This window comes from Pteropus alecto, unplaced genomic scaffold (genome assembly GCF_000325575.1).
Source record: "Pteropus alecto unplaced genomic scaffold, ASM32557v1 scaffold202, whole genome shotgun sequence".
NCBI classification, from domain to species: domain Eukaryota; kingdom Metazoa; phylum Chordata; class Mammalia; order Chiroptera; family Pteropodidae; genus Pteropus; species Pteropus alecto.
This window is the reverse complement of record NW_006432451.1, coordinates 880,470-889,717: the sequence shown is the minus strand read 5'-3', so window position 1 is coordinate 889,717 and position 9,248 is coordinate 880,470. Positions and strand designations below refer to the sequence as shown.

Below are 9,248 nucleotides of genomic sequence, written 5' to 3'. Positions count from 1 at the left end.
AGGATGGTGCTGACTATCACTCCCTGGCCAGTTTAGGGTTCCGTGAGATTTGCCTGTAGGGGAGACTGAAGTGTGGGATGATCTTAGGCAAAGGCCCAAGAGGGGCTTCCAGGAGAGCTTCTGTAGTGGGGCTGGCCTAACCCTCAGCTCACTGTTCTGTTTCTGGTGAACTGGTCCTGCCCTGTTTTTTTCTACCACTTGACTTCCAGCTTTTCCCTGGGCATCATTTAAATCTAGCCCAGATCATGGGCCATTGTGCTGGTTTTGTGGGCTCAGGAACTGGAAAATATGATTGAAGATGGCCTCAAAAAGAATAGCATGGGTACATTTTTCTGAATGGGGTGGAGAGATCACTTAAACCAACTGTTGGTGAGTCCTTGCCTTCACTTTTATTGAAGGAATGGCTTTTATATGCTGGTGACATTTCTTTATAGCTCTGGTAAATGGATCTGTATTTGGCTGCTCGGTGTTGTTTCCTATCTCAGCCTCTCCTAATAGGTCCTAAAGGAACACTCCAGGCAGAGGGAATTAGACCCCAGTTAGTACGTCAGTAAGGAGGGCAGGAGGTATAGGGGGTGATATTTCAGAGAGCAAGTGCTTCCTGTCCCTCGCCTCTTCCAGCCTGCCCCCAACCCCATACAGGCACCCATATTGAGCGCCTGTCTGTTCCCCCAACCCAGCTGTGTTTTCTCTGACCCGGTGCTGCAGGGCACTGAGATTGACATCTTCAGCTATAAGCCCACACTGCTCACCTCCAAAACCCTGGAGAAGATCCGCCCAGTGCTCGACTACCGCTGCATGGTGTCTGGCAGTGAGCAGAAGTTTCTCATTGGCCTGGGGGTAAGTCTGCAGCCTGCTTCCTATTCAGCTTTGGGTGGCGGAATCTTACCCTCTGTCTGTAGGAATCGGGACAGCTGCCTGCCACACTCAGTGCATGTTCTGTTGGCATCAAGCAACTGGGGCTTTGACCCCGGTGAAGGTATTTCTTACAACTTTACTTCCTTTCTTCCTCTGAGTTAGCCAGTTGTCATTCATTCATTCTTCTATTTATTTATTTGCTTATTCATTTCTGTACATTGCTAAAGGGAATATTGCCTCTTTTCTTGTTATGTGGAGCTTCCTAGGCTAGTAGGATGGTCAGCAGGCTAATTTGGCTTGAGTCCATGCAGCCATTTCTTTGCAACACCACCACCATCCATGTCATCCTTTCTAGCAAAGACACTACCTATCCTTACTCTGGGGCCCTTGGAGTCTAAAACAAGGTGAGGGAAAGCCTTGGCAGTTCTATGTGTTATTTAATTGGGTAAAGTCATCGTTGCTCTTTTTTTCTACTCTGACTTGTCTTTCTATATAATTTTATTTCTTCTTCCTCACTTACTTTCTATGTGTCCTCTCATACTTTATCTTTTTCTCATTTTTACTTTTTCTCTCCTGTTCTGCTCTCTGGACCTTTCACCAAACCCACCTCAGACATATACACCAAACTGGATCTTTCTCGAAGGCACTAATCGTGGACTTAGGCTTATTGAATGGTGCCCTTGTCTGTTCCCTACCATGGGACCAAGCTGGATCTCTACTTCTCTTCCGCTAAGGCAGTGGAGGACAGCACTATCGTTATCACGGAAGTATAGCCGACTGATCGCTCCTAGACATTTCCTTCTGACATTTCCCAGTCCTATCAGCTTGTAGCCACCAACCGAAAGCCCTTTTGAGAACTGAGTCTCTCACCCCTCAGTCTCCATGTTTGCCTGACCTAGCCTTTTCTCTCTGCTTATAGAAATCACAGATCTACACGTGGGATGGCCGCCAGTCAGACCGCTGGGTCAAGCTGGACCTGAAGACAGAGCTACCCCGAGACACTCTGCTATCTGTGGAGATTGTCCATGAGCTGAAAGGGGAGGTCAGAGGTGGTTCTGCTCACGTCTCCTGGCCCTGCCAGCTAGGGACCTGGGGCATAGCTGAGCCTGGCCCTTTTTCCCTCTGAGTTAACTGAGTTACATCGTATGTGGCCCAGGACCAGGGAAAGGCTTTATAATTATTCTTGCTCAAGCAGTTGCTCTAAGCCATGGTACATTCAGGTAGGAAGGACCGCGGTTTGTGTGTGTGAAGGAGGAGACCTCTAGCATCTCTGTGCACCCAGGGCCCTGGTGGCCCTGCTGGGTGTTTTTAGTGCTGGTTTAGTTTATGACCAGAGATCCCTTGGGAAAGAAGCAACTTGTTATTTCCCATAGCTTTGAGTATTACAGCTATACAGATGATTTTATAATAGTCAGTGGGAACAGTTGGCAAGAGTGGGAAGCCATGCTCTTGGCTGGAGCACCATGGCGAGAGCCTCATTGGGTTTGAGGTTCACGGGGTGCTTATCACCCAAAGCCTCAGATCTCTGCCTGCTCAGAAGCCTGGGCCAGCCTGGTGCTAAGAATCAGCTGGGAGAGAGACAAAAGAAATACCTTGTGTTTAGAGCCCTTCCCTTCTCCTGGCTATAGGTAGAGTGGGGGCCAGCATGCCATGGTGGGCAGAGTAGGCAGCATACTTGTCTTTCTAGGGAAAGGCCCAGCGGAAGATTAGTGCGATCCACATCCTTGATGTCCTCGTGCTGAATGGCAGTGACGTGCGGGAGCAGCACTTTAACCAGCGGTCTGACCTGGGCCCTGGGGGAGGGAGGTGGGGTAGGCCAGGTCAGCCCTGTGGCAGCAGCCTCTGAGGGTTGGCCCCTCAGCCAGGCCTTCTCTGCTTACAGATTTCCATAGTGTTTCCCTCTTCCACCTATGGGCTGGTTTCAGGGGCGGGGTAAGATATTAGTGTTGGCACTTCAGACTTTGCCAGGGCTTGGGCTTTGATGATCATAGATACCAGCACAATCCCATTTTGTCACAGCCGTTCAGATCACAGATGATGTTTATGTTAAGGTTGAGCAAGAGGGTGACCTTACGGGGAGAAGCACATGTTGTGCTTGGCTGGTTGGTCCTATTTGTCAGTTCATCTGGATTCCACAATTACCACAAAGGCACTTTTGTTGGTGGGTGGATGCCTAGTTGTTAAAAGGAGGGACATCTTGCACTGCCACATTGCTGATGTCACTTCTGAATTGGTTCATCTGAGTGGGTGGACTGTTGGATCTGTGGTTTGGGGTAATGAAGTAGACACAGTAAAGATGATATTAAAGCTCTAGTAGACTGCCTGAGCACAGCTGAAGGCACACTTCAGAAAAACCAATGAAGATGTAGTGAGATTAGAGGTCAGAATTCAGAGAGAGAGAGAAGGCATGCATAAAGACTTCAGTGGAGAAAGGCAGGTTGGGTTTCTTGGGGGCCGTGAGTGCTGCCCCTTGGAGCAGTTTTGCTGTAGATCCCAGAGTGTTCTCTTATTGGTGCTGTGAAAATGCTCCGGGCAAGGATGCTGGTGGAGGCACCCTTGCTTGTATCTGAGAGACTCTGTTTGGATCGTAGAATTCAGCTTGCTGAGAAATTTGTGAAAGCTGTTTCCAAGCCTAGTCGGCCTGACATGAATCCCATCAGGTGAGTATATCATCTCTTCCTCTCAAATCTCCCTTCCTTGTTGCTTCTTTCTGACCAATGTTGGCTTCCCTGTCCTGTGGGGGATGGGAGTGCTCAGTGAAGGAGACCCAGCAAGGTTGGTGTTAGAGATAAGACTGCCCTTGATGAGTGATTTGTTTGGGAGTGCTAGGTAGGTAGGTAGCTCCTTTACCCCAGAGTAACTCCTCATCCTGCTGGTCACAGTGGGCCAGCCTCCACAGGAGATTTATTTGTAGGGGTTAAGGTATCCTCATGAAAGATGTGTGTGCTTCTGAGAGCACTCACACACCTCTGTGAGTCACACATTCATACTTGTGTCTCATTAGCAAATCACTTGGCTTTTTCATTTTTTTAGGTAAGAAAAGAGTGCTGAGGGGATGGAAATTTTTGAAGATGAGAAAGAGAAGGATAGAGGAGGATAGTTTGAAGGAGTGGGAACCTTGGTGCTTGGGAAGAAGGTTAGGGTTTGCTGCCATGTTAAATTTCATGAAGGAGGAGAGAACAGTCAGGGAACAGACAGAGCAGATGTTTCCATGCTAGGCCAAGGTCTGAGGTTATTATCTCTGGAGCTTCATTTTACTAGAGACTGAGGTGTCTATTTATACTTTATCAAAATCATTCTTATTCTTTTTAATATAAATTTACTTAGTTAAAATCAAATCCAGTACTGAGAATGCACTTTATAAATGTCTTCTAAAAGTCCAAAAACAGTTTTTTCCCATACTTGAAAATGTCCTGTCTGCCTGGGCCTGAGAGGCAGCTCCCAGGGACCCTGTCTCTATTGCTTGTGGTCTGGTTGCTGGGTCTCTGGGGACCTTCCCCAGTAGCAATTCCCAGGGCGTGTTCAAGAGCCTCCAGAAGTGAAGGGCTGGGCATCAAACAGTAGCCCTGCATCCTGCGTAGGCATCCCCCCGCCCTCTATGGTAACAGGCCTATTAGGACTATTTGGAAGTAACTTGTGCTCCAGGAGGGCCTAAAATCCACATAGTCTGACGTGGGCAAGAGTCTGGACCTTGGCGTTCTGGTCTCTGTTAACGGTGATGACAAACTGGGGTGGGAATGCTGACAAGAGACATCTTTGTCTGCCTGCCCTTCTCTCCCTCCCCTTTTCCATAACCACAGTCATCCTGCAGCCAGCCCAAGGGGGTGCTTGGCAGCTCTGAAATGTAGGGCTTGTCTGTGTATGACAGCTGTGTGGCAGAAAGGCTGGGGGTCCACATTCTTGAAAGGTTGGGTGGTGCGGGGGCCTGGGGTAGAGGGCAAGCACAGGCACAGCCTCCTGCCTACCAGCTGCTTCCTGGACAGGAGCATCTCCCCAGGAAGCCTTTGTCCTCTGTCTCTCTACCTGCAGGGTGAAGGAGGTGTACAGGCTGGAGGAGATGGAGAAGATTTTTGTCAGGTGAATGACTCAACCAGGGTAGCTCAGGATTTGAGAAGAGTTGGAGCGGGGGACATGGCAGTATCCAGGATTCGTTGTTTTTTGTAGAGATGGTTTGGGGTGAGCAGTGAGTTGGCCCTGGCGGGCTGCCTATACCTCCCACCTCCCTTGCCTCGGTGTAGTGCGGCTCCACTGCAGCCAAGAGCCCCCCGGCTGAGAGCTGATTCAGCACCCTGTCAGGAGGGAAGCAGGCGGGTGTGTGTCAGGCAGAAATACGGGCTCATTGATGCTGTAATAGTCACAATTGTCCCTGTGAGGGGTAGAGCAGCAAGCTGCTTGAAACACTATAAATCCCAGCTCCTGGTGCTGACAGAGAGATTGAGCCTGGAGGGGCAGAGGGGGCATAACTGCTTCCTCAGATTCTTAGTGGTGTTGGGGGTGCTCAGTCAGATCTGTGGATCTCATCTGTCATCCTGGGTGTGCCCCTTGCTGTGGCATGGAGTCTCAGTGCTCTTGTGTTAACTCTTTACTGGCCCCAATGATGTTATGGGTAGTGGACCTGGTGGCACCTGTGGTGTCAGATCTTACCTTTACTGGTGTCACTTTGAAACACCCCAAACACCACAAAATATCTGTCACTCCCCTGCCTCCATTACTTAGTTGGGAGTTCAGAGCCTGAGTTCTGAACCTAGCACTGCACTCATTCACTTGCAGTGTGGCTTGGAGCAGCTCACTTATGTCTGCCTCAGTTTCTTACATTGATTTGAGATAAAATACTGTGATTGGTGTGATTTCAATATTAGCCAGAGACTAATGTTAGGGCTTTCTCTCTCATGCACACACTTACACTTCCTGTTTGCACACCTCCTCGGGGAAATCAGGTTAGAAATGAAGATCATCAAGGGCTCCAGTGGCATACCGAAGCTCAGCTACACAGGACGGGACGACCGGCACTTTGTGCCCACTGGCCTCTACATCGTCAGGACAGTGAATGGTGGGTGATGAGTGATTGTTCCCTGCCCTGCATCCCTCCATCAGAGTGATTGGCCCAGACCAAGTGGGTAGCAGCCAGGCTGGCATTTCTTTGAGGTCTATGCTGGGGAGTATTGTGTTCTCTGAGCCTTTTCTGTTCTTTGGTGGATGCTGGGGGTTAGGTTGGGGCTAGGGAGAGAGGGCCCCAATTTGTGTATGCATGCATGGTGTTCTCATGGTGGGAAGAGGACCTTCTCAGTGGGCAGCAGCAGGTCCAGAAAGTCAAAGTTGGCCATTTGCATCCCCCGTAGAATCCCTTTTCTTCAGTGCCCTCTAGTTAACAGAGTCCTGCTGCCTCTGCCAGGGACCCAGAGATGTTGCCCTGGTGGCAAGTTGGCAGGACTGGGCAGGGTTGTTGAGAATTATCTTAGTCGTCCTTCTGGAACCCCTTTGGGCTGGTGATGAAGGTTGCATCTGTTCTCTGCCTGAACTTTGATGGGGAGGGGACTGGAAGAACGGGAATGGGAAAAGGCACACCCCTACGTTGGCCTGACCTGTTCCCCCATGGGCTTCTTCCCTTCTTCCTCCTGTCAGAGCCATGGACTATGGGATTCAGCAAAAGCTTCAAGAGGAAGTTCTTCTACAACAAGAAAACCAAGCTCTCTACCTTTGACCTCCCTGCAGACTCCATTGCCCCATTTCAGTAAGTAGCCCTCCTCTAGGCTTGCCCCCTCTGCAGCCCCAAGTATTCCTGCCAGGATGCTAGCCAGCCCTTTGGGGCACACCCCAGGTCCTGAAACTAATTGCTGCCCACGCAGGGGCTCCCCTGAGCAAGGGTGGGGATGGCGGCCCCCATCCAGTGTGTGGCTGGGCCTGGATAATAAGCTCAGTGATAAGAGAGTGATGCCAAGACCTGCTGTGATGGTTGGGGGCCCTGGGTGTGAAGGGCCTCGCCTAGGCTGGGCATCTGCCCCACAGGGCAGCCACTGTTTACATGACTTTCTGACCCTGGCCTGGTGGTAGGAGCATGTTGAGTGTCCACAGTCCTGCCCCTTGGGACTCGGGGTCCCAGCTATCCCTTGGTCAGGACTCAGTGTCTTTTTGCTAGATTGTTGGTCATAGGTTCCAATGGCCCCCAGTAGCCCTAATGTACCTATAATTAGTCACTGACACTAGTGTCTGTCACTACCTTAATACTCTTCTATATGAACAGCAGACAGATAAACCAGGAGTATCAGTAATTGTAGAAATCCAGTTGGACTCAGTAGCAGCAGCTGTTTGTTGGGAAAAGCTGGTTCTAGAAGGCAGGGAGGAGGAGCTGAGGCCTTCTGGGTTTTTGGCTGCCAGAGTGAAGACTCTCAAGTGGAGTCACTGACAGGACCCCCTACCCCCTGACTCTTTTAAGAACACTCATCTCCTAAGCCAGTTGTCAGGGTTTGGGTGGTGATCTCTCGGTCCTGCTCCACTGGGTGCAGCCCTCTGATTTCCTTTCTCCTCCCCAGCATCTGCTACTATGGCCGTCTCTTCTGGGAGTGGGGGGATGGCATCCGTGTACATGACTCCCAGAAGCCCCAAGACCCGGACAAGCTGTCCAAGGAGGATGTCCTGTCCTTCATCCAGACACACAGCGCCTGAGGGTCTGAGAACACCCATTTTTTTTTTCTCTCGTTCTGAGTCAGGGTGCTCTGCCTGGGGGCCCACAGTACTGGTTTCTTCCCCCTCTCAAAGGGACAGGGGAGCACAGTCACCATAGTTTGGCCATGAAGGGTGGGTGATTTCTTCTCCATCTCCCCTGAAGAGCTCAGTCTGGGGCCTTCAGAGGACACTCATGTCCCTTCTGGAACACTTTTAGACTTCCCTCCTCGGAGACCTGCCTGGGAACTCTCTCTCCTGCCAGGACTCAGCCTGAAAGATGCTGCTCTCACGGCGGGTTTGAGATCAGGGCCCAGGCCACATGGGGCCGGTGGAGGACATGCAGAGCGCAGCAGGGCTTTGGCTCTGCGATTCTCTCCTGTATCCTGTAGACTCACTTTTCTGAGTTCCATGCGCTGCCCTGAGGGCAGCCATGCCCTTGCTTTGCCCAGCTTTTTACTGGGCCAACCTGAGTGGGTAAAGACCCACCGTCGTGAGCTGGCCAGGAGCAGCTACTGTACAAATCAAAGTTTTGTTTCTTTGAACTTATTCTGTTTTGATGCCAAGTTGGCGAATCCCTACCCTACCCTGTCCTGGTCTTCTCTGGAGTTCTCAGCCTGGATCTCTGACAGTCCCGCAGGCCGGGAAGGGAGGTGTGTGGGCCCCACATTCCTGACATCACATCAGGATGCAGGTAGCACTGTCTGGTAGTGGATGTGACTGCCTCGTGGGCCTCGACCCCTTTTGACCTAAACCTTGGGCAGCTCTAGAAGAGGAGGAAGCACCCTTGAAGACCTGCCTTTTTCTGTGTCCCAGCAGCAGTGGCCCCACTGCAACAGAGGGTACCTCCAGGGTTGGGTCATACCCAGCCCTCTGGCAATCATGGCACTCTTATTTGCCACAGCCACCTTGCTACCCTTCCCCACAACCCTGTTTTTCTTCTCTAATAGGGGGTACAGTCACGTGTCATTTTGTGGTCACTCCATTTCCTCTATCTTGGTGGAAGCAGAAGTGGGAAAGCTGGGCAGTAGCTTTGGGTGGGGGAGGGCACCTGTGGTTCTTAATGGGAAATACCTCTCAGAGATGCTTATACAGGCTCCCTAGGGCCCCATCCTAGTGCTAGGCTGGTTTCCATGGAGATAGATAGGGCACTAAAGCTCCCTGTGAGGTTGGAATTGACTCCACCTGTGGGGGGGGTCTCCAGCCAATATCCAGTCTTAGCACCCCCTTCCCCGCCTCCTCCCTGGGTTGGCAGCAGCACCACTGAAATGCTGTATTTCCACCCATTTCTGGGTATATCAGTGTGTCTTGCAGAATCTTGGATCATTAAAGATAAACATATTTTTAATGTCTGTGTGGCTCTACTGGGGCTGCTGCTGGTTGTCCTGGGTACTTTGTGGTCTGGGACTGGCTTGGATAAAACACCTTGGGCTGAAGGGGAAAAAGCTGTACTCGAAGAAGGAAGAGAGGGTTTAATCAGAGGCTTGTCTAAGCTCAGGGCTCCCAGGGCTGCTGCTTGCTGCCAGAGACGGGGCCCAAGGAAGTTGAGAAATTATGCGGCTCCCGTTAGAAGCTGGAACTGGAGAATGAATGAACCTACAGCCCAGCAGGGCAGGGAGGCACTCTCCCCCATACATAAATCACACAGCTCACTCCGTGGTGGTACCTTGACAATCCAGGATCAGTCTGTGTGACTAAAATAACAGAGGTGTCAGACCAATTAGTGCCAA

At 50.9% G+C, this 9,248-nt stretch overlaps 2 protein-coding genes across 2 annotated transcripts in view; one reads left to right on the top strand and one right to left on the bottom strand.

Annotated features, from left to right (window-relative positions):
* CMTR1 (cap methyltransferase 1) overlaps positions 1 to 7,534 on the top strand; it is a 42,876-nt gene extending 35,342 nt beyond the window's left edge. The window contains 8 exon segments of the mRNA XM_006907305.3: positions 709 to 840; positions 1,778 to 1,900; positions 2,546 to 2,637; positions 3,450 to 3,518; positions 4,888 to 4,935; positions 5,796 to 5,908; positions 6,481 to 6,589; positions 7,389 to 7,534. Coding sequence (XP_006907367.1) covers positions 709 to 840; positions 1,778 to 1,900; positions 2,546 to 2,637; positions 3,450 to 3,518; positions 4,888 to 4,935; positions 5,796 to 5,908; positions 6,481 to 6,589; positions 7,389 to 7,521 — 819 coding nt within the window. The 3' untranslated portion in view covers positions 7,522 to 7,534.
* CCDC167 (coiled-coil domain containing 167) overlaps positions 1 to 9,248 on the bottom strand; it is a 34,456-nt gene that overhangs the window by 9,717 nt on the left and 15,491 nt on the right. The window lies entirely within an intron of this gene.